The following is a 25,105-nucleotide window of genomic DNA, read 5'->3' as shown; positions in this document are numbered from 1 at the left end:
TGCCGCAATGCATTGTGGTCGGTTTGGGGGGCCAAACAAATGGTCAAACGACCTGTTTGTTCGGCTACTCGCCGAACGTCCGAACAGCTAAAATTTGGCCCGAACTTATGCTCGGGCCAAACCGTTCGCCCATCCCTAATCTCTACAGGGTTACCATGTAAACCAGTGCCAGAGCATATTTTCTAAATAACATAAGGTAAATATCAGGGTCTCTTTACCACAAGTGCTTGCTGGTTTACCATTTTAAAATCTGTAGAGCCATATACCTCACATTATACAATTTTTTGGACATCATAACTGATTTTACAGTCACAATGTCACAAATGTTGTATAAGCTCACCCCCGCTCAAACTTGTGGAGTTGAGTATGTTGGGAAAGGCTTTGAATCCTGGATGAACCATCAGCATTATATTGTTGATTTCCTGGTCTATGCTCTAATACACATTTGAGATTCTGTAATACCAGGAACCAATGGTTGAACCACTGCCCTAACAGGTAATAGAGCCCAAATGATGTCCAGACACTCTCTCTACAGAATGGCATGTTCCCCAGGGTCATATTCTGCTAAGAAAGGCCACAAGGTGTTCCTCCTCATTTACCCCCTGTGCATTCATTTTTGCTACAAATTTCTGTTTGACGTTGGGGGTAATCAGTATTGGACGTTTAAAAGGGCTGTTTTTATGGTCCTGAAAGGCTCTCTTTTGGATCCAGGTGATCATTGTGGAATTGCTTCATTTTGTGAGATATATTAGAAGGGCTAACACAGTGGTAAAATTAGGTATAGATCTTCTGTGTTAACCAACTATCCCCAGGAAAGCTCTCGTACATTTTGCGCCTGGGTCAATTTGTATGACACCAACTTTGGTGATTTGTGGCTTTACTACCCCCACCCTCCCAATGATGTACCTCAGATAACAGAATTCCTGTAAGACAATTGCACACTTTTGGGGATTGACAGTCAGACCAGCATTATGAATGCCATTAGGTCAGCCTGTATCTTGAGTAAGTGACTCTGTCTGTAGTGAAAATAACCACATCATCTAAATAGCAGGATGCATAGTTTCTATGGGGCTTAACAATATGATTCATCATTTTCTGGAAGGAATCTGGAGCCCAATGCAAGCCAGCTGGCAAACTCTTATAATAATAGTTCCATTCTACTATACAAAAAGCAATTCTTTTTAGACTGGTCTGTTAGAGGTACTACCCAATACCCTTCAGTGGGGTCAAGTATTGTTTACAGTATATTGGACAGGACCCAGTCACTCAGTTAATTCATTTACCCTGGGCATAAGTCAAGCATCTAATTTGGAGACGTCATCTAATTCAATAGGGTTCCAATCGCACCTTAGACAAATGCTAGCTTTTAAGCTCGTTTCAATGTGTTCCCGCGTGCCATATTTAGGGCAGCTCATTATTTCAATCAGCTGCCCTATGCTTGAGAAATGTGCAAAAAGGTGCCTGCACCATTTTAAAAATAATGCGGTACCATGCTCTTTGGACTGGCTTCCTCTGCTTCCCCTGTCAAAACCTCTAGTGGAAAACTCTTTACCTCGCTAGGGGTTACCACTTCTATGTCCACCTGAGAATTAGCTTCCAAGGGTTCAGTGATGCAGGGATTATACACAGGTTTAGGACCCATTATCCCTTCCCTATAAGTCCCAAAAGAAAAGGGAATCACAGCCTTACTTCAGCTTTATACATCCAATTCCTGACCACTCACACTTCATGGTCTCAGGTTCTCAATAGACAGTACAGCAGTAGGATAGTTCTTGCTGTCTCCATGGATAGAGAAGGCTCTCATCAACTCATTTGTAGTTCTCTAATGTCGCGTACACACGAGCGGACTTTTCGACCGGACTGGTCCGACAGACCGAGTCTGGCGGACAATTCGACCGTGTGTGGGCTTCATCGGACCTGCAGCTGACTTTTTCGGTCGAAAATCTGAAGGACTTTAGATTTGGAACATGTTTCAAATCTTTACATCAGAACTCCGCCGGACCCAGTTCCTATTGAAAAATCCACTCGTCTGTATGCTAGTCCGACGGATGAAAACCGATGCTAGGGCAGCTATTGGCTACTGGCTATCAACTTCCTTATTTTAGTCCGGTCGTATGTCGTCACGTACGAATCCGTCGGACTTTGGTGTGATCGTGTGTAGGCAAGTCCGTTCGTTGGGAAAGTCCGTTGGAAGTCAGTCGGATGGTCCGTCGGACCAGTTCGGTCGAAAAGTCTGCTCGTGTGTACGCGGCATAAGGGTCCAACAGACTGGTGTGCACCTAAATCGCCAGAAAAAGCCATCACCCCAGACCCAGAAAAACATATTGAACAACCACTGGGATTGTAAGGGTCTTTTTGTGCGGGCGTTATCAGTTCTGCCACATTTTTAGTATGAATGAACTGAATGAATACTGATGAATACCGATTCAGGTTACATCAGTGTACATCAGTAACAACATTTATCTATGAACCTGAGGGATATCAGCAGGGGATCAAATACTTTTTCCCTCACTGTATGTTGAAATACAACTAATTAAAGGACATCTAAACTCGAGCAAAAATTCTATATATTGCAATTTACCAGTCCTTTGATATGGTGGCTGCATTAGCTCTATTTTTTCAGGGTAGGAAGCATTTTCAACAAGTCCAGAAAATACCTTTTGATCTTGCCAGAAATATAGTATCCTGTGACTTGAAATAAAATCACAAACAATGTTCCTTTTAGGCTGTCTTACATACTGTGCATACAAATCCCGCCATGCCCATATACTGTAATAAATAGGAATAAGATGTGTTTGGATTTCAAATTGAGAGCATCCTAAGTGTGAGAGCAATGGCTTCCTCCTTAGATGCAGTGGAAGGAGTGAGCATAGCCATCCTGGCACAGAAAGTGTGTTATTTGCAGGATTACGCAAAGAATATAAAAAATGGAAAAAGTTTGAAAAAACAAAGTGGATGTAGCAATTAATTGCATCTACATCTAACACAGAGGGGATACTTTTTCAGCATGATTTCTGTGGTATCTTTCCTGTCTCTTCTTGCCTATAACGTCAAGCCAATTTATGCCCCAAACCACCCACCCCCCATGTTGAGCATGCAGGCTGGTACGGTTCAGGAGGGGGGGCGCTTGTCCGTCCCCACCCCCTTTCCTGACCTGCCGGGCTGTGTGCTCAGATAAGGGTCAGGTATAGATTTTGGGGGGACCTTGATGCCGTTTTTTTGGCATGGGGGTTCCCCTGGAAATCCCTACCAGACCGAAGGGCCTGGTATGCTCTTAGAGGGGATACCCATGCCATTTTTTTTATTTGCCTGGAGTTTCCCTTCAAGATCCTCAGAGCACAAGTCGCATGCCAAAGTTGGGTCATCCAACTTTGATCCGACTTCAGTGATAATCAATAGGCTGAAGTAGGATCAAAGTTGGACCGAAGTAGTGCAGGGAGCATTTTCAAAGTCGGACCGACTTGTGTCAGACCAGTTAAGACGGCTCCCATAGGGAAACATTGATTTACATATGTCATGCGACATGAGCTCCCAATGTCACAGCGTTTGCCGTACCAGTGTGAACCCGGCCTTAGTGCCAAGCTTCTGTTTACCATTAGACAAACCAAACAACAAAGCCCAAAACATTTTCTTTGTCTGTTATTTTGCAATTATTTGAAATGTGTGATTCGGTCACTTACCTCTTTGAAACACTCCTTCTCCTTCAAGAAGAGTAATATTATCTTTTTGAATTTCAGCTTCAACTTTTACTAAAGGTGGGCTATCTTCTAATATATCAATTCCTAAAATAAAATTTGATCCAGGACGGATATCTAAAGGAGTGGTAAGCAGGTATGTTGGCCTAATAAAGGAAAAAAATGTGTCAACTTGGATTGAGTCAGCATAACATTAAAATTGTAAATTTATTGCAGCCAACAAAATTATATCACAGACTAAAGAAGAACCAACATACATAATACAGTACAAAAATGCTGTGTATCTGCAGGCCAAATGGAATCAAGATGACTTGGATATAAATGCAGATATTAGATAAATGGCTGTGTACCAAAGATTGGCCAGACAAAAAGAATGTTATGTCTTCTAATACTTTGGAACATTTAAGTTATATCAATAAGTCCTAGCAACACTTTTCTGGAGTTATGGCTCTTTAAAATGCCCTGCGCCAAATTAAAACATCCCTGCTGTCCATTGGAGGAGCTTTACCAACACATGCTGCAAATTCAGGTAGTTCTTGATAGCGCCGTTTTACAAATTGAAGGTACTATTGCACCAAATTCAGAAATAATAACCTCCATGTCATAGATAACAATACTGAACGTAATTAGGACCAACTCTAACTTGCATAAAGAACAAGATTCCTCAAGTTTTGGGACTTTAAATGGACGCAAGGCAGTAATATTGTCCTGACCATTCCAAGCTAAGTAAAGGACGCTATACATTTACTTAGACAACTGGACGGATTACAGGTCCCACCCAACTCCATTCTGGTGGCTATTGATGTGGAAGCATTATACAGTTCCATTCCACACAAACTGGACCTGGCCTGCATAAAACGAGTTCTTTCGAAGAAAAGTGGTCTGGAAGTGAAAGTCAATGACTGCATTGTTGAGGCTCTTGATTTTATTTTGAACCACAATTATTTTGTTTTCATTGGTTCCCACTACCTCCAGGTACAGGGTGTGGCAATGGGACCTGCTGTGCTCCTGCCTACGCCAACCTGTACCTCGGGGAGTGGGAACGTATGATCAACAGATCAGACGACGTGATTCCTTTCATGGACCATGTAATCATCTGGTTTCATTATATTGACGACATCTTTATTATTTGGAGTGGCCCGGATGGGTTGCTTCAGACTTTTGTGCAGAAACTGAATGAGAATGCTTTCAATCTTGCGTTTACCATGACATCCAATATCAATCGGATTGAATCCTTGGATGTTTACATCCATAAGGACGACACTGGTATGATTACCAGTAGTCTATATAGGAAGTCAACTGCCGGCAATGGCATTTTGCATGCCAGCAGTTTCCACCCTAAGAACCTCATTAGATCCATACTTTATGGGCAATATTTAAGAGTTAGTTCTGATGAGAGTACCTTTAAGAGCGAGGCTGACAATCTGAGAACTAGACCTCTTGCACGTCGTTTGGGGCCCCTCTTTCTAGCTCCTTTTATTCTGTTTTATCTTGCTGATGTTGCCGTATTGTGTAGAATTTTTGGAACATTGTTAAATACTTACGAAAATGTTTCTTTTCTTTTCTCTCCTTAATTGTCAGTATTTGCAGCTCAGATGCCATTATGGATGTTCCTCCGTGGCATCCTCTGAAGTTTCGGACTTTGGACACTGGATTGACCCTGCTGCTTTATATTTTTTACCTTTACTTTTTCACTATTTTCTTAAAATCTATCCCAGTAAATCCAGTAACTTATTAGTTTTGCATAAGCCATCAAATGTTTTCCTTATTTAAAGCTCGGGTTTGCAATAACATCTTGCTGTGTTTATACATCTATAATTCTTTTCTTTCCTGACGTTTGGGGTACTGACCCCTATGAACGCTGTTCCAGTCTGCAATGTATGTCATTGCACGCTGTGGCACAGTGATACAGCCGCGCTATGTGACGTCATTACTGGGTATGTTATTTCCCTGATGTTAGAGCCAAGCTTTTCCATTGTCACAGAAACCAGCAATGCCGTTGCGCACGCAGTCCGCACAGACTGTGTGCCGGTGAAGCTATGTCAGCGTGCGCGCAGTTTTGTTAGATTATGCGCCGGCTTACATCAGCCCCCTTGGCCTAAGGGTTAAACTTTGGATTGTTGTGCCTGTTACATCATGGGGGAGTTATTATTAATTGGGAAAAAAATGGGTAGAGGGAATTAGTGGGACTTTATATGAGGTATAGGGGTGCCGTTCAGGTCCCCCCCTCCATCCCGGTTGAATGAAAAATAATAAGAAAATAAAAAAGATAGCGGGACTTTATATATAGACACTCGGGAGCGGGAATAAAATTAATAATTTTTAATGGAATCAAATGATTATAGAGTTTCTGTATTCGAATAATTCAATGCATGATGCTATATATAAAATCATTCGTACAACTATTACAATTCCTTCACCTTGCCCCACATCCACTTCACAGCCACTTCATTTTCTTTCCCCTACAGATTTGGTCCCTTTGTTTCACCATCATCTACAATGACACTCCTGCGGGACGTCGTCCATTCCTGTGTCTTGCCCGTTGCTACATGTCCCCTCAGCTCCCGTGCATGGCATGTTTGGCTTGGCCTGTGCTTTTCGTGGCCGCACCGCCACTGTGTGGACCACACATGTAAGTGCACAGGCGGTTCGGGTCCATCAGGGAGGACCCTTCCTGCCTGTTCTGAGTTTTTTCCTTCCTTTTTTTTTTTTTTTCTTTTTCCCCCTCTATACCTTCAATTAAACATTTTTCCTTTCAATTTTTAGATTATCACTATGGTTCCTTGCTCCTGATGATAGGTCAAATACCTTGAAACGCGTAGAGCCAATATCAACCTAGTGTACATATTGATGCATTCTACCAGGCCGTTCCATAATAATTTGTTTTTTGCCCCCTATGATCTGTAACCCTCCCTTTTCTTTTTGACCTCCAACTTTTCCAATTAATCATGTAATCATGCTCTAAATGTTTTTACATTATGTATTATGTATTGATTCCTTGTTGGAACATGTATGTATGTATATCTTTTCTGGTTTCAATGAATTGTAATAGTTGTACGAATGATTTTATATATAGCATCATGCATTGAATTATTCGAATACAGAAACTCTATAATCATTTGATTCCATTAAAAATTATTAATTTTATTCCCGCTCCCGAGTGTCTATATATAAAGTCCCGCTATCTTTTTTATTTTCTTATTATTTATCATGGGGGAGTGTCTATGTCAGGGCTGCTATTGGTCTTCTAGATAGGCCCTTCTATGGTGTTCAATACACTTCTTGGAAACACATCAGCTGTGTCCAATTAACCAGCAATTGCAACACAGTTATAAGCTAGATAGTCTCACTGCTCAGTCTCTTTTGACCCTGCAGCTGATGGACCACACACCTCTGCTCCATCCATTAAGGCAAGTTTTCTTACCACAGTAGACTCTTTTGGGCTAGCACTTTGGGGTCACTTTTGTTGGCCCCAAGATGCTCACTTTTCTCCTTATATATTTATGTCTTCTATCATCCTTAGGTTCTAACAATTGCCACTCTACAAGCAATTGTCCTCAAGGATGTGGACTTCAGGATCTCATTGTATATACTTGCAGGTGATATATCTCTCCACCGCTTGATATGAGAATCCTTTCTGGATGTGATACACCTTCCATGAATTATACATATATGAACTAAGCTCTTAATATTAAGGTATGGGTCCAATTTGTGGTAATTAAATATTAGCTTTATGTAGGATTTTTTAGTTTCTGATTGCAATGCATACTTTTATCATCACATTCAATTGGACATTATCCTGACACTGTTTAAACACAACACCCCCAAAAGTGACTAATAGCAACCTCTTGGAGTATGGGTAAATTCAGGATGTCCTGTGGATGGCGCTTCTTGATCTGGCACGGATAATTGTTCCATTCTCACTATTTGAGTGTGTCTCTTTAGCTGCTGGTGAAATAACTGTGTATTTGGGGTCAGTATACATATTGTTTAGCTTCTAAAGAAAGATTTTTTGAACTTGCTGTATGGATAATATATACCTACAAAATGTACAATTTCATCTAGTGCATGATTTTGATGGCATATTTTTGTTATCTTTGTAGAACTACAGCATTGGGAGTGGTGCAAACTGTAAAAGTCCCTGAGGAAGATCCGCACTTCAGAGTGCATTTGAAACGCATCGGACTATTCCTTTGCGCACTCCCCCCTCTTTTTAAGCTGTTTTTTTCCCCTTATATGGCTTTTTTTTATCATCAGTCATCTGTTTACATTCATATTTACATTGTATTACATTTGTTGATTTATTTATTGTTTGTCCAATAAATTTTGTACTTTTTTAATATTTAATATATTAAAAAAAATGTATTTAATATTACTGCCTTAAACTCCATTTAAAGTCCCAAACTTTGAGGAATCTTGTTCTTTATGATATGCTGGGATGGGAGAGCATGGGCAACCTAGTCGACTAGATGAGGCAAAGCTCTATCATTACTTTCAACTCTAACTTGCCGTACATAGACAGGCAGAGTGCTGCCTACCCAGATAGCAAGCAATTGTGCTGCAAATTTGAAAATGACTTGCTAAGCTGTTGCTAGACTTGCCAGGCTTCACAAGTTTGTTGAACAATTGCAGCAAGTCCACATTGCATGATTTAAGATGAACTTTCTTAGCAAACTTTCTGCAAGTCTCCTGCAAGTTCTGGTTCAGTTATGCTGTGCAATAGTCATCCCACCACAGAGGTCACTGTGGCTGAATTTTCATGCTGTAGACTTGCAGAGCTCTTGCTGTAGACTCAAGACTGCAACTTTGCTCTTGCTCGAGACTTGCCATGCAAATTTGCTCCAACTTGGAAAAGTGTCAACTAGAACTTGTGCTTCAAGTGTTCTGCAAGTGTACAACTTGTCAATGAAAATGTGCAGCAAGTTAACAAAACTTACAATTCAACACTGCCAAAAATGTATGGCATGTAATCGTTGCTATCTGGGTATGTATGTTGTGTAGCAGGGGGCATATTTGCTGCCTCTACCTCCTCCCCACCTGTCATTGGTGTAATTAAGCACACCTTCAGTTTTACAACAAACAGCCTCCTAGCAACCAGTGACACTAATGCCCTATACACATATATAGGATTTTCCGACAACAAAATCCTGGATTTATTTCCAACGGATGTTGGCTCAAACTTGTCTTGCATACACACAGTCACACAAATGTTGTTGGAAATTACGAACGTCAAGAACGGGGTGACGTACAACACGAGCCGAGAAAAATTAGGGTTCAATAGCCAGTGTGGCTCTTCTGCTTGATTCCGAGCATGCGTGTAATTTTCCGACAATGGATTTTGTTGTCGGAAAATTTGAGGTCCAGATCTCAAATTTTGTTTGTCGGAAATTCTGTTGGAAAATGTCCGATGGAGCTTACACACGGTCGAAATTTCCAACAACAAGCTCCCATCGAACAGCTGTTCGATGGGATATATATATATATAGGAAAATCCTATTGTGTGTACAGGGCATTACAGTGTGAAGAGCCTGATAGAAAAGCTGAGACACTCGTTCCCCATAAGGTACACCCTCTTCTTGTGAATCACAGGTGGCAGTAGGCAGATACTATAGCCAAAAGCAGGCTGTCAATTGATTATGGATCTGCCCACTGACTGTTGTCAAGAGCACAGGGTAGAGCAGACCATATGGGAAACTAGTGTCTGTGAATCCCTATCAGGCTTTGCCCAACCCAGCTTTAATGCTCCTCTGTGTTGTGCTTGTCTGAGGGTTAAAGTGGAACTTTAGTCCCCCTTTGAGTAGCTCTGCGGCACATCAGCGCACATGCAGAATCTGGGCGGAGGCACAAACGTCATTCTCACCTAGCCAAGAAGTGCTGCTTTAGAAAATAAGAACTTTAAAGGGGCATCAAACCTCCTCTTTTGGGGTCCCCTGCCAACAATCTGGGCTCCTCTTCTTCTATGTCTGCCACCATAGTAATGCCACTTGCTATGGGGGCAGATGTGCAGACTCATTCCTGAGTCAGGCTGTGTCTCCCTTCTCCTGGGCCAGGCCCTATTTCCCTTCTCACTCCTCACAGGATCTCAGTGAGGCCTGTGAGAGCACGGAGAGGGGGAGAAAAGCTGCTGCGGACGGGACAGCACTGGATAGAGAAAGGAACCATGGTTTTAGGGGGGGTTGGGGGGAGCTGCTATTGAAAGTTTTTTTTAGCGTAATGCAGAGAATGCATTAAGGTAAAAAAACAAAACTTTTTACCTTTAGGACCACTTTAAAATCAGATTGCTTAAAGCGGAGTTCCACCCAAATTTTGAACAATATCTGTATGCATTCTCTTCCTTGCCTAGATGCTGACATGCCGTTTAAAAAAATTTAAATCGCCGTAATTACCTTTTATTTTTCTATTCTTCTTTGCACTTCCTGGTTCTCCTCCCATGGGAGTAGGCGTGTTTCTAGCCTCTCCCAGACTCCTGGGAGCTAGTCTCAGGCTTCCCAGGATGCCACTGAACATGTACTTGAACGAGCGGTGAATGCTGGGAGCACAGCATTCACCACATCCAGGAAATAAATGCTTGTGGGCTTCAAATGCCCACAATGAAGATGGAAACCGCCTGCAGTGAATAATATAAGTTATTCTTTCCGACGAAATCTGACACAGGCGGACATATTACACACAATATGTGAGTATGTAATGCTGAGAAGAAAAGTTTGTGAATGAACTAAAAAAAAAAAAAAAACGATAGATAGGTGGACCCCCGCTTTAATGTTAAACATTATTGGTTACTGTGGGAAAATGCTCCAGGTTACTCCAACTGTCTTTATTCCAGGATATGCAAATCAGATTCAGAATACAATGCCACTAAAAGCAGTGAACAGAGACTACTTCAAGACACAATAAAGTAACAATTATTTGTTTAAATATTTTATGCACATACTATGCATTCTGAAAATTAGGCTGTTAATTTACAATCACTTAGAAATAAATGCACAATTACTGGTGTAATCGAACAGTTATGCCCCGTACACACAGTCGGATTTTCCGACGGCAAATGTGTAATAGGACCTTGTTGTCGGAAATTCCGACTGTGTGTAGGCTCCATCACACATTTTCCATCGGATTTTCTGACACACAAAGTTTGAGAGCAGGAGATAAAATTTTCCGACAACAAAATCCGTTGTCGGAAATTCCGATTGTGTGTACACAAATCCGACAGACAAAGTACCACGCATGCTCAGAATAAATAAAGAGATGAAAGCTATTGGCCACTGCCCCATTTATAGTCCTGACGTACGTGTTTTACGTCACCGCGTTTAGAACGATCGGATTTTCCGCCAACTTTGTGTGACCGTGTGTATGCAAGACAAGTTTGAGCCAACATCCGTCGGAAAAAATCCTAGGATTTTGTTGACGGAATGTCCGAACAAAGTCCGACCTTGTGTACGGGGCATTATTGTGTTTGCGTTCAACCAGCTTCTGGGTAATTTTATTTCTGTCCCGGTTTCTTAGCATTACTCATAAGTGTACTGATTCACAGGTTTTAAGCCCGATTCCAGCTTGGGCCAAATACAGTAAAAAAGATCCCCCAGCAGCACTTTAAAATAAACAAGCAGCTTTGGCATACCCAATCTCTAGCACTTTACTTAGCAGACTCAATGACTCAATGGATGCAGTACCAGTGTTAAATGACACCCATCATCATTTAACTTAATTTTGGTGAGCTCAAGGCATCAAGGCTCCCCCACCTTTGAACTTACAAGAGAATGCCGAAGGGAGTGGCAACACACCTTTCCTCCCATCGTTGAAGACAAAGAGGAGCACCAGAAAACAAAACGGGTATGTATATTGTTTTTTCCTTTTTTCCTTCTGCAGGCATTCTTCAAGGGATGGGAGCAAAACAGGGGGCGTAGACTGAGCCCAGAGTTAGGCTTTATTATTAAACCTGTGTTGAGAGTTATATGTAGGCTTCCATTGCGGAGCTCTCCTCCTACTGTGCTAGTATCCTCTGTTGGTTCACAGGCTTTAATAACTTTTTGAATACCTGACTAAAATGCATGAAGACACATTGTTCTGAATGGACTAGCTGCCTACAAGTCATTGGTTAGTAGTTCAGAAAGTTTACAACACCAAGGCAGGAACAGAGTTCAGCAATAACTACCTTGTATCTCTTGGCACATGCTTAGAGAAGAATTCCAGGCATTGATCTTATATACATAATTACATTGATCCATGTATACTATACCTGGCTGATGCCCTTGCAAGCTGGTAATCACTGGAGTATACACCACTACTACAGTGATCTCCACTAACTTTCAGTACTGTGTAGAGCACCCACACTGCTACATTCTGAATAGAGGAGGTCTGCTGCTGGACACAGGTGCCATTTGTAGAATGCTTTGCATTTCCTGAATGAATGCAAAGCATTCTATGATTGGACAAGGTAGACAAGGTAGAGAGTCTGGTAGTGACGTCACACTCTCCACCTTGTCTAGTCAGGGAATGCTTCGCCCATGCCAAGTGGCCAACCTCCTGTGTTCACAATCTATCAAGCTAACCAATCAACATGGGACCCAGAAGCAAGCGGATATCTCTTATTTCCAGCTTCCAGGGGCATCAGCCAGGTAAAATATATACATACAAATAATATAGTGCAGCACTAATAACACCTAATACTAAAATGTATATATATATTTCATTAAACACAGCCTTAAAAGACAATAGTCCAAACTCTGATAGAGAAGTCCATGTACAAATGTAGAAATGAAAAAACAGGGAGTGTAAAGGAAAAAAATCCTCAGCTGTGATTACTGTGCTTGAAAAGGATTCTCAGCTGTGCATATTTGTGTTAAGACCTCCACCACAGGCAAAATAAGCTGCTCACCTCACTGAATGGACCCTCTGAACCAACAGACAGGTCAAACAAGCCTTCCTCTAACAGGGGTTAAGAGGTGATTAGTGCCATTGCAGGGATTCCACAGCTACAAGACTCCACCGCTCCAAATTGCCAGCCAGATCTCACAATCAGGATCGGATAAACTCGTTGTATCATGTAAGATCAATAAAACATGGATAGTGCTCTCTGTATAGTTTGGTGCATTTTATTATATATAAAAGTTTACTCACAAGAAAAGCACTTTTAGCCCAGTGCTAGGCATAGAAGCATTTCAATGGCACGTCTCGGCGAGACAGTGAGTGGAAGGTGGCTATGGCTGACATGATCGGGTCCTTCTGCACGAGTATCGTCCCAGTGGGTGGTACTTCCTCTGTGATATACGGAGGCTCACACATCAGCCCTTTTTAAACACCACCTCATCAGCGAACATATGCAGTCCCCCTCCTCCTGTCGTTAGTAACCATAGGAACACAGATGCTAAGTCTCACTCAAATTAGTACCACTGGTCTGCGCAACCTTCGGTTTTAAAAAGGGCATCCAAGGCAAAGGTTACCAGCAGGCAGACGTACACCCTCCCATGTTACAGATAACATTACAGAGGGGTATATTTAAGAATATATATATAAACAACATCTTATTAGTATAAGAGATCCTTTGTCTCAACTAAAAGTGCCAAATATATTGTAATAAAAAGTGAGTCCTAATATACTCACCACGGACACAGCCATAAGTGAGATGAGCGGCTTATATTGCCTGTGGTGGAGGTCTTATCACAGCTGAGAATCCTTTTCAAGCACAGTAATCACAGCCAAGGATTTTTTTTTCTTTATACTCCCTGTTCCTGTTTTTTCATTTATACATTTGTATATATATATATATATATATATATATATATATATATATATATATATATATATTAATTTTAGCATTAGGTGTTATTAGCGCTGCACTATTTTATTTGTAAACTTTAATCCAGGATTTGTATATATTGGCCTTGAGTGTCACAGCTGCTTTATAGGTTAGGATTTATGTATTTATGTTTGCACTGATTGATTTTCTGTTTTTATTTTTTGGAACATACTGTATGCATAGTTACATTGGTCCAACCTAGAAAGTATATAATATAAATGCCCTGACCACTCCCCCCCCCCCCCTCCACCCAAACTTATCTGCCTATTGAAATAGATATATGGGATGTTTGCACCATTTATTCACTATAGTGCAAAAATGCCAAAGGTGTATTAGTCCCACCCTATGCATTTCAACACTCAGACTTCACAAGGACCACAGTTGGGCAGGCACAAACTCATTACACTCTTGTAGCACTACCCCCTTAGGAGCTGCTGTTGATTTTTTGGGGTCCTCTCTCTCTCTCTCTCTCTTGCACAGCTAGACAACAAGAGTTTTCCAGCACTCTCTCAGAAGTCAAGAACCAGTCCAGGGAGTTTTGTTTTGTTTTTGTTTTTTTGGTGGATGAACTTGGATATGGAAAGGAAAGTATGGGATGCCTAGAACAGTAACTTAAATGCAAACTAAGGACTTGAAAGTACTGAAAATCACTGTACTATTCTCCCAAAGATTCAGCTCATCTGTAAGCAGAGTACTACTGCACCTGGCTGTTCCTTAGATCCCCAAGCAAGAGATGTAGGTTGGTTTTACAGGCTTGAATTGGCACAAAGCTGTCTCTTTCTAGTGAGCAAGCAGGGTATTGCACCTTGCTGCTTCTCCTTCTCCAGGCAACTGGACCCAGGACTCTGCTCCCTCATGGCCAGGCTCCAGAATATTTATGGCCTATCTCTCCACCTTCTGGACCGTCCCCACCCAGGGATTGGTGGGGACTCCATAGATATTCAGGCCTAATCTCTGCTCCTTTGCCATCTAAGCTCTAGAACCCTCCAGCAGTTCTAGAAGCTATGGGGAGGTAACAGAGACTCAGCCCTTGGAGCTTTGTCAGCAAACTTTAAACAAATTGACCCCGACTCCTCTGCCTACAGAGGATCCCAAATATATTTTCCTACACTTTATACAGAGGGTGCTTTACTCCATATGCTGATCCATATAAACCCTTTACAAGTTTCATAGTATTATTTATAAACAATGAATATTGTCAGTAGAGACTTCTAGTGGTTATATAATTACTGTAGCTGAATAAATACAAAAACAAGTTATCGCTAATAAAATCATGCAATTAATACATAGAAAGTTCACACTAATTCTAACATCAACATGCTCTTATAGTGGAGACCTGACAGTATTTCAGGGCTCCACCCTTCCTTGGAGTCTGTGTGGTTGCAAGGGAGTAGCCAGAGGTGTACATGTCTGCACCAGATAGATGATGCCTGTGGGCCAGAGCAAGCAGAGAGCTGCAAAAGAGAGTCTACAGAGCTGAGAAAGCTTACGGAGGTACAGTGGCTGTATATGAACATAGAGGTGTGCGTGCTCTGTTAGTTGGTCTGGAGGACCAAGGTACAAAGCCTGAGCAGAGAGCCAGAAGGCAAAATATTATTTATTTTGTGTTGATGGTGGAAAACCCTTCGAGAAAAGCTGTTTGGTTGGACTTTTTTTTTTTGTATTAAAAGTGGGCCAACAAGCCCTAGAATAGCATATCTGGCATGGACTGTACTCACTGGTGAGCACTACACTAGAGCTAAAAATCCTAAATATCACTATATATATAAATACAAGTATAGAGCCCTAATTTAAACTACAGGTAATCAAAAGTGTCTAAAGAAGCAACGTATATCAATCCCTCTGGTTTAAGAGGATCAAGTTCATATATCCATTAAGGTGGGTTCTTTCATGACGTCAATTGTTGAATAAGTTGTCCTTTGTATATTAGAGAATTGAGGAACTCAACTTGAACAACTTGTAAACTTACGTGAATGTTTGTGTTTCTTTTCCAGCAAAACTTTAATAAGAATTATAATGATAAAAAGAAAAAAAAATGTAATTAATTAATGAGTCTTCCTTCTTAGATATCTTCCCAGTGAGATCTGAGTCCATCTATTTCAGGAATACATAATCTATACCCAAGAAGCTGAGATCCATTGGATCCCTATTGTGATGCAGTGTAAAGTGCAAAGATAACCTGTGTGTTTTCATACTTTTTTTATATTATTGAGATAATCCCCTAAGTAAACACTCAATTGCCTTGCAACATGACCCATGTTCAGGTAGCCAAAGGGCATTCCGGTAGATAAATAGTGTTGGATATTGTTCAACACGATATCCCTGTCCATTACTGTTAGATTTAAATGTTTATTGCTTGTCCCCGGATTAGGATTGTTTTTGCATACCCTTTGTTTTCTACAAGCAAAAATCTTGCCTTGTCTAGGAGAGTGGACACATTTCTTACTGTATCCAGAATATTAGGTGCAAAGTAGTTCTGTAAACTACGGTATTAATCTTTCTAAAAATGCATTTCGGTTGTTCTGATAAATTCTTCTCTAATATTAGATCTTTTAATAAATGCCAGAATTTGTGTATAATCCATTCCACTTAAATAACAAGTAAAATAACCAGATATAAACACATTTTCAAAACTAGAGTTTCCTCAACATTTTTCTATTTTTTCTAAATAACCAATTAAGCTCTGTCCATACATGCAAATTCTTAAATCTCCTTATCAATATCCACCTCAACATACCCTCCCTTTAAAATACTGTCCTGTTCAAAAAAGCTCAACAAGTATGTTACAAGTACATCGCATTTTAATGTGTTGGCCCCTTTGAACTCCTTTCGGGAGTAGTTCACAATTGGAAGAACTTGAGTAGGGGTGTCCATAGTCACAGGGATCCCGATAAAGCAGTGCTTCAATGCTAGACCACAGGTTCCAGCAAGCTTCTGCGAGGTTTCCGTTCTTGTGCCCACTTTCTAGCCCCCCCCCCCGGGGAGGGCTAGACCTGAATCCCTTCCCCTTTTATATCACATGGGAGAGAAAGCTGGACCTCTGAAAAAGCCCACGAACATGATCAGGGAAGGCGACAAGAAATATTAACCCCTTCCCCTTGACCTGGGCAGCCAAGGAAAGTAACTAAACACATGGTACAGCGGCAACCTGTCTACATGTATATAATTCAGGGTCCATTTACTCCTGGTTCAGTGGGAATGAGTCGGGCGGCTATTCCAGTACAGTCCCACCACAGGACAAGGCAAAATGCCTTGTCTCTCATGTGCTTGGTTCACACTATGCATTGCAGTGAAGTGCAGGAAGTGTGCGCTAATAAAAAGTATGGCACGTTGTACTTTTTTCACTGCAGTGCAATGTGAGGCAATCCACTGGCTCGCACCTTGAGTTGGCAAATCAAGCCTAATGAAATGTCACTGTGTGACATTTCAGTAAAAATCATGACAAAAAAAATGTAAATATTGTAATGTGCCAGGATCAGTGCGTTGTAACACAGTGGCTGGTGTTAATTAGCTCCTAAAAGTGCAACATTAAGTTTTTCTTATCATTTTTTGTTACAGTGTATCTACTTTATTTAAATGTAAGCCATGATAACCATTGATTATTTGTATACATGTGAGCCCAAAGTGAATGAATGGGTTTGCCATGGCGTAATGAACTTCAATTAATGGTTTGTTACATCTGCACCTGATTAAGAGCAGGAAAGCCCAAAACTGTTGTTATAATAGATAGATAGATAGATAGATAGATAGATAGATAGATAGATAGATAGATAGATAGATAGATAGATAGATAGATAGATAGATAGATATGCAGATTTTATGTTTGTAATGTTTATGAACTTTATGTATTAATTGTGTGATTTTATTAGCCATAAAAAAGTTTTAAATATATATATTCACCTGCAATATATCATATGACCACTAGATGTCTCTACTGGCAAAATTAATAGTTTGTACTGTAAATGATATCTTAAAACTTGTAAAAGGTTTATGCGAATCAACATTTAGAGCGTGCTGAGAATGTTAGTGCCCATGATCCATTCCAGATGAAGTTAAAGTGATGAAATACATAGAGCTGAACTAATATATGTCATTACGTTACATCTTTGGTAGTGCTGGGACAAGGTCATCCAGTGCCAAGGGAGAAGATGACATGTAAGAAAAAAACAGGGAGAGAGAGGCGCAGACCTGAGTGTCGTATTAACATGATGACTTTAATAGGATAAGATTAAAAAAACTTACAAGATGATAGAAGATGCATGCTCATCAAAGTAAAGTGCAGCCCTGGCATTCCACATGGCTCTGTGGGTCCCGCCGCTGTTTTCCGGATAGCTGGAAAGGATTGAGCAGCTGGCTGGAATAGATCACAGTGTTTCTCCAGGAGCAAGGACCCTGGAAGCTCTACACTGACCAGCATGGACCGTGGAACAGGAAGTGATGTCACCGGCATCTGATTGGACCATGGCAGGGCTGGAATCTCGTCAATCAGGGCTGCAGTGGTGAAAGGCTACGCGCTCGGAGCTGGCTGCTCCTTTTATTGGCTTCTGTTGGAAAAGAACCCCCACACCAGGATACCTCACTGCTAGATATCAGTGATCTTTCTATCATCAGTGACCTGGCAGAACTTTATGATGAGAGACATTTCTCAGAATTGGATTGGCTCACTCAGGATTTCCCTACGTCCCCCCCAGTTCAACATACCCACTTCAAACCAAAATCAATATTCAATCCAGTACACAAAAAAGATGTGCCGAACTCCAAGAAAAAAAAAAGAGAGGCCAATAGAAGGAGCAGCCAGCTCCGAGCACGTAGCCTTTCACCACTGACTGACAAGATTCCAGCCCTGCCTTGGTCCAATCAGACACTGGTGATTGGTCCATGCTGGTGATTGTGGAGCTTCCTGGTTCTTTGCTCCTGGTGAAAGACTGTGATCCATTATAGCCAGCTGTGCAATCCTTTCCAGCTATCTGGAACAGTGGTGGGACCCACAGAGCCATGTGGAATGCCAGGACTGCACTTTATTTTGATGAGCATGCATCTTCTATCATCTTTTTAATCCTATCCTATTAAAGTCATAATGTTAATACTATACTCAGGTTGGCGCCTCCCCCTCCCTGTTTTTTCCTTACATGTCCTACAGAGTTCTGGACACACTCTAAAGGATGGCAGCCACAGACTATACCCATAAGGATTACTCCATTTGGAGCTCTAGCTAAACACTGACTATACTGCTAAGGCAGAAGATGACAAACTGCTCTCCAAATTTCAGAGTTCAGGAGATGATGGGGCCAATAGTGGTGCATGCAGCAAAATGCATTTAACCTCTTCCCGCCTGCCAGCCATCAAATGAAGGCTGGGTGGCGCGGCTCTCATTCTGGGTGGACATCATATGACGGCCACCCAGAACGACCGCTCTCATGTGCCCCCGGGTGCGCGCAACTCAGCGATCTCAGCCGTGCCATGTTGCCAGGGCATGGTGCGACCACGATCTGTGTAAAGAGCTGTGGCTGCAGCTCTTTAACCATGTGATCGGCTGTGTCCAATCACAGCCGGTCACATGTAAACACAGAGATGCCAATAATAGGCGCTCCTTGCCTCACACTGATAGAGTGTGGAGAAGAGAGCTGATCAGCGGCATCTCCTCACAGAGGACATATAGGAATGTAATCAGGGCACTGATCATCAGTGCCCTGATTACAATTAAATGCCACCAGTGCCAGAACTGTACCCACCACTGCCAGCAATCAGTGCCAATCTGTGCCCACAAGTGCCAGCAATCAGTGCCCACAAGTGCCAGCAATCAGTGGCCATTATTGATGCCAGTCAGTGCTGGCTATCAGTGCTGCCCATCAATGCCCATCACTGCTGCCCATCAATGCTCATCACTGCTGCTCATCAATGCCACCCATCAATGCCCATCAGTGCCGCCTATTCATGCCGCCTATCCGTGCCCACCAGTGCCACCTATCTTTGCTCACCAGTGCTGCCTATCTGTGCCCAGTGCCCACCAGTGCCACCCATCAGTGCTCATCAGCACCACATATCAGCACCACATATCAGTGCCCATAAGTGCAGCATATTCGTGCCTCCTCATTAGTGCTACCTAATCAATGTCCATAAGTGCTGCCTCATCAGTGCCCATAAGTGCCACCTCATCAGTGCCCATCAGTGCAGCCTATCAGTGCCCATCAGTGCTGCCTCATTAGCGTCCATCAGTGAAGGAGAAAAATTACTTATTTACAAAATTTACTGACAGAAACTAAGAAAAACTTTTTTATTTTTTCAAAATTTTTGGCCTTTTTTTTTTTTTTAGTTAAAAATAAAAACCCAGGAGTGATTAAATACCACCAAAAGAAAACTCTATTTGTGTGAAGAAAATTATAAAAAGTTCACATGGTTACAGTGTAGCATGTCCGTGGTTAAGGTTTGTGGTATGCGCTGAAATAATACCAATAGTTGTGACTGGCGGTAAATGATGATTTGTAGTGAAATGATACAATATTAAAATATTATGAATCTGACATATATTACTTCCAAAGTTCAACAACTGTGTGATCATCCATAAAAAAAGACAAGCCTTCTCCACCCATTCACAAATATATGACATAAATATTTTCCAAGATCAAGTAGAGTGTAAAGAAAGACAGCCTCATGCAGAATTTCGTAAAGTAGTTAAAGTGAAATTAAGCTTCCCAAGTGTGTTTGTCTGCCTTGAGAGAGATTGGAAATTTTAATTGGTGACTGTATGTCCATTTTATCGGTGGAGGGAAACACTTGTGATTTGCTGCCATTTTGTCACCTGAGGAAAGACTGACGTGGATATGGAGTTTGATTATCACATGCAGAGAAGGATTAACAGCGTGTAGCGCCCACCAACTTAGGTGTGTGCTAATCAGTTAATTAGGATTAGTGTCAGGTAAAGTTGCCAGTGTTTTACCCTGTTGGTGTAAGCTAGTTGGTTAATTTGGTTGGGAGAAGTGGCAGAATAGGAAGGGGGGTGTGACCACCTGCATTCTGTTCTGACTGATGCCCTGTTCTTCTAGTGAGAGGTTCTGGAAGGAAAGTGGGATGGGTGCAGGATGCAGTCAGTCTGTATGGGCTACCCTAGACCAATCGTTAATTTGAGTGGGCAGGGACTAAGGCACATATAAATTGGGGGTCACATGTTCAGAGAAGAAGTTCAGAGAAGGAGTTCTGAAGGAGTTGTTCTGGGGGGGCGAGTTCTGGATCGTGAGAGAGGAAAAATGTGACCCGCAGGGGTCCAGGCTTGAAGGCCTGGGGGTGTAATGCTTTCAGTGCTGGATAGCAGAACTTGAACCTGAAGGCATGAGGGTTCAGAGACCTCAGCACTGGATGGTTCATCACATTAAGCCACCAAAAGAAACTCCGGGAGCAATGGGCCAGACATTACTGGCTGGGATGGTTCTGGACATGCGGAGCAGGAAGCAGCTGCTAACAGGATGAAGTAGATCGGGGTGTGCCCAGACTTTTCCTGAACTGACCTGGGAGGATTGCAGGAGTCAAGATAGGAAGGTGAGGCCTGGTACTTCTAACATCCAGATACCAAGGTGTTTTTCAGAGAGGCACCGGTCAGTTCATTAAGGGAAGAGGATATAAATACTGATAAAGGAACCAAAGATTAGGAGGCAACTCATACTTCCTGGAGTCATAGACTGTAAATATTGCAAGTTCTTTTCTAACATGCTGCAAGGAAAAGAATAAAGTTTATGTTCAAATGTTACTGGACTGTCTGCTGATGTGATTTTTGTGCAGGGGAGAAAGGACGGAGAGCCACTAACAGAAAGGTATGAACTAACAGCAGCTCCCAAGGGAGTAGTGTGCTATATGGAGGTCCCACCAAGATTTTCACCTTTCTGTTAGTCAAGTCATCTCAGAGACTGCAGCACAGGAATTCCAGCCTGCCCATGAGGAGTCGGATAAACCGGAGGTCCAGGTAGGATCTGTGGGGAAGGCCTGTGGTCTGGTCGGGGACCCGGGGGCTGCTGGTGTTGTTGGGCAAACCCCGGGAAATCTCCCTGAAATTCCGGCCTCTTCTTGTAAGCCCCTCGCTGAACCTGTCCAGAAGGAGTCGCCGGTAGAAGAGGGGGACCCCTCAGGTGAGCTGGGCAGGGGAAGCAAGGGCCAGGCCATGGACTAGGGTTCACCAGAGGTGCTGGGTCCCTAGAACATTTATTTGTTTGGTCCTCTCCAGAGGAATGTGGCTCTAGTGAGGAGGAGGAATGGTATGTGGAAAGCTCCACTTCATTAAGTGCTTCAACCGGGCTCCGGAGAGCATAGCCACATCTCCAGCACCCCCAGTTCCCCCTACTACATGCATCATAGGTGTCCCTCATAACAAAGCACCCACGTACCAGCAAAGTGCTGTCCTAGCCCCGGACTCTTGTGTGCTGCCTGGGCGGGGAAGGCCTAAGGAACTGTCACGGCTGTCACGGTTCCAAAGGGACGTTCAGAAGTGGGTTGCCCAGGAGTGGGGGTTAGACTACCCTTATGTGACAAAGGAAATCATGGAGATTGTGGAGGCTTCCCGTGAACAGTGGGAAGGGGATCTCATTTGGAACTACTTACATGTGCCTAAACCTCAAAGAACACCTGGCCATGAGATGAGGATAAGGTTCCAGGACATTTTTAGAGAATGGCGGCAGGGCCCAGGCCATATATAAGGATCAAAAGCCTAGTCAACATACTAAGACAGGGATGTGCAATTAGCGGACCTCCAGCTGTTGCAAAACTACAAGTCCCATCATACCTCTGCCTCTGGGTGTCATGCTTGTGGCTTTCACAAGTCTTGCTATGCCTCATGGGACTTGTATTTCTGCAACAGCTGGAGGTTTGCATATCCCTGTACTAAGAGTTTTTCAATCTCGATCAAAGGGGAAGGAGACACGTGGAAAAGACTGCCAGACCCCCGGTATTATCTGTAGTGCGCTATACAGGTATGCTGGACTAGCCTTGGACTGCAAGTGCGCAGATGGCTTAGGGTGGGTTGTCCCATTGACTTCCTACACAGGGCAACAGCTTCAGCGCTTACCTGGCCAGTATGGACACTATTTCCTTGCTGTCCCTGTCAGTTCCCTTTGCTAGTTTTATGTTGAACAACACGTTATAAACTCCCGTTGGAGCCACTCAGAAAGTATTTGGCTTATGGACTCAAGTGTAAATAATCTGGCGTGTCTGCTCAGGCTCTGTCCTGCAGGAGTCCCCAGACTCCTTTTGAGGGGATGGTAGTCCTGGTAGAGTCACCCATGCCAACAAAATAAAGATTTGCAGATAGTATACAGAATAGGATGCATGCTCTGTGTTTTTTTTTAGGTACCTTTGGAGAAGATGGCTGGCTGAGTTAATGTGAAGCCCACAGATGAAGGCCTAGAGCAACCAAAGCATTTCTCTCTCGAGAGTAGTGGCCTGGTTCTCTTTGAATGGAGCATAGCTATAGGGACCAATAGATTAGATGATTGTATATTGCTGGATCTGTAAATTTTGTGTAAATATCTAATTTGTAAAATTTTGTTATACTACACACATCACCATACATATGGATATATGAGATGCCTCGTTTTAGGAGGTAGGTTAGGACTGTTCTCTAGCTGTGGATTCCTTTTCCACAACTGGGGACAGTTGTGATTTAAGGAGGGGGTGTATGTGCAGGGGAGGAAGGACGGACAGCCACTAACAGAAAAATATGAACTAACAGCAGCTCCCAAGGGAGTAGTGCACTACAATCGCTTGAGTTTTTGTTGTTGTTTTGGACACTCTGCTTCATTTTTTAACACAAGGGACTTTTTCTGGCACCTGTGGATCGATATTGGACACAGAATCTTTGTCTGTACTATGTTACATATTATCTCTTAGGCTCCACTCAGATTGGACACAGAATCTTTGTCTGTACTATGTTACACATTATCTCTTAGGCTCCACTCAGATATCGCATTGTGAGAACCAATGTTCTTGCTTGCAACTTTTAAAACACAACGTATACGGATTGCCACATGTTGAACATTCACTGCAATGGGCTGCCCAATGCAAGTATGTTGCACAAAAGCAGCTCCTGCTCTTTTTTGGGTGAAAAACGTAGCATAGTTTTTAAATGGTTACTGCGCAATTCTGTTATATGACAGTCGCAGCAGAATCACACCTCATTTGGGTTGCCAGTAAGAATACAGGCACCCAAACACATTGCACGTTTTTCTTTGATTTGGATTTGTGGGCAGAATCACAGCAATTCCAAATTGCCTAATGTAAATGGGGCCTTGGTGCACAGTTTGTTTTATGATATGATAGCATTGTAATTTTATTATTGCCCTTAGTATTTATTTGAGGTTGTAGCGCTGTATTTTATTCAGAGGTACATATTGCACACAGGTTGCATATTTAAGGGGTTTATAATACAGCTGCTAATTTATTGTTTTTTTATTTAAGACAAACTAATGCGCAGAGTGAAGGTAAAATCTGTAAGGTGAATTTACACTGGACTCCACCCCCCCCCCCCCCCGGTCCTGCTAACCTGGAGTCCGGCAATCCCTCGCACTGACAGAACGTATTGCCGCTGTACCGGTCCAGGGCTTTGAAATCCCAGTGGCTTTCTCTCCTCCTCCCCGCGGTGGCAGGACAGGCTACGTGGGTTCTGATTGGTCGGCGCCGCCCATGTGATGGCACCAACCAATTAGAATGCTCTTAAGTGTACCTCAAGGTACGTTTTGGAGATTAAGCTGTGGGGGATTTCTAAGCCCCGGAAAGGTGAGGCAGCGACCCGATGTGTCAGTGCAGGTGCGGGTGAACTTACCCTTTAACATAATTAAAGTGGAACTAAACTGTATTTGAGCACAACAAATCCTGAAAATGCTGTTTAATTTATCTTTAATATTCAAAGCATACTCACTTATCCATCCATGTCTCAATACATTATTCAGAAATCACTTCGAAAAACACCCCCTAGCATTTCTGGCTGTGGCCATTTTGAGTAAGGACAGATGACTTATGTACCATTTGTACATGCAGATGGAAGGGTGTGCTTTGCTTAGAAAGCCCCTCCACCTGATGAAAAAAATGCCCATGAGGACTCCTGGAATGTATGAAACCAGGAAGCAACTGAAGAAATGTAAAAAAAAAATTTAAATGAGTAAATTTAATATTAGGTTTGTAAGCAGGTTAAAAAGCTAGTTAGGTGTTGTACCATCTGGGAGCTTGGGAATGAATGCCTTTTCCGGTTCTTGGGTCTTTTGGCAGGTTCTACTCTGGACCCGCCCCACAAAGCCTGTGATATAAATTGGGACAGTGGTCCAGTACCGAGAGCTAGCTTGCTCGCAAGTATGGAGCGAGAGTCCATGGGTCGGTTTGGGTTTGAGTTATCTCCAACAGCATGTTCCTGACAAAGGCCTAGTGGAGAGTCAAGACTGAGGCCCATAAGGGGATGAGACAGAAAATAATATCAATGAGGAGCAGGAGGATGTCACTCATCACTGCCTGGATGTAAAGTCATCAGGACCTGGGTTTCATCCCCAAGACATCAGCCCTGGAGGAATGCCTTTGATAGACTCTGTGTTCCATGATCTCTTCCTTTGCAGGTATGTTGGGGCAGTGTGCATCCTGTAGTTAG

At 42.5% G+C, this 25,105-nt stretch overlaps 1 protein-coding gene across 2 annotated transcripts in view; it reads right to left on the bottom strand.

Moving 5' to 3' along the window:
- LOC141140046 (CD109 antigen-like) overlaps positions 1-25,105 on the bottom strand; it is a 343,299-nt gene that overhangs the window by 300,694 nt on the left and 17,500 nt on the right. For both annotated transcript variants that reach the window (XM_073626809.1, XM_073626808.1), the window contains one exon: positions 3,681-3,841. In XM_073626809.1, coding sequence (XP_073482910.1) covers positions 3,681-3,841 — 161 coding nt within the window. The remainder of the gene's footprint in view (positions 1-3,680; positions 3,842-25,105) is intronic.

Source organism: Aquarana catesbeiana, linkage group LG04, assembly GCF_042186555.1.
Source record: "Aquarana catesbeiana isolate 2022-GZ linkage group LG04, ASM4218655v1, whole genome shotgun sequence".
NCBI classification, from domain to species: Eukaryota; Metazoa; Chordata; class Amphibia; order Anura; family Ranidae; genus Aquarana; species Aquarana catesbeiana.
Note: the sequence above shows the minus strand (reverse complement) of the source record. Positions and strands in the feature narration are given on the sequence as shown.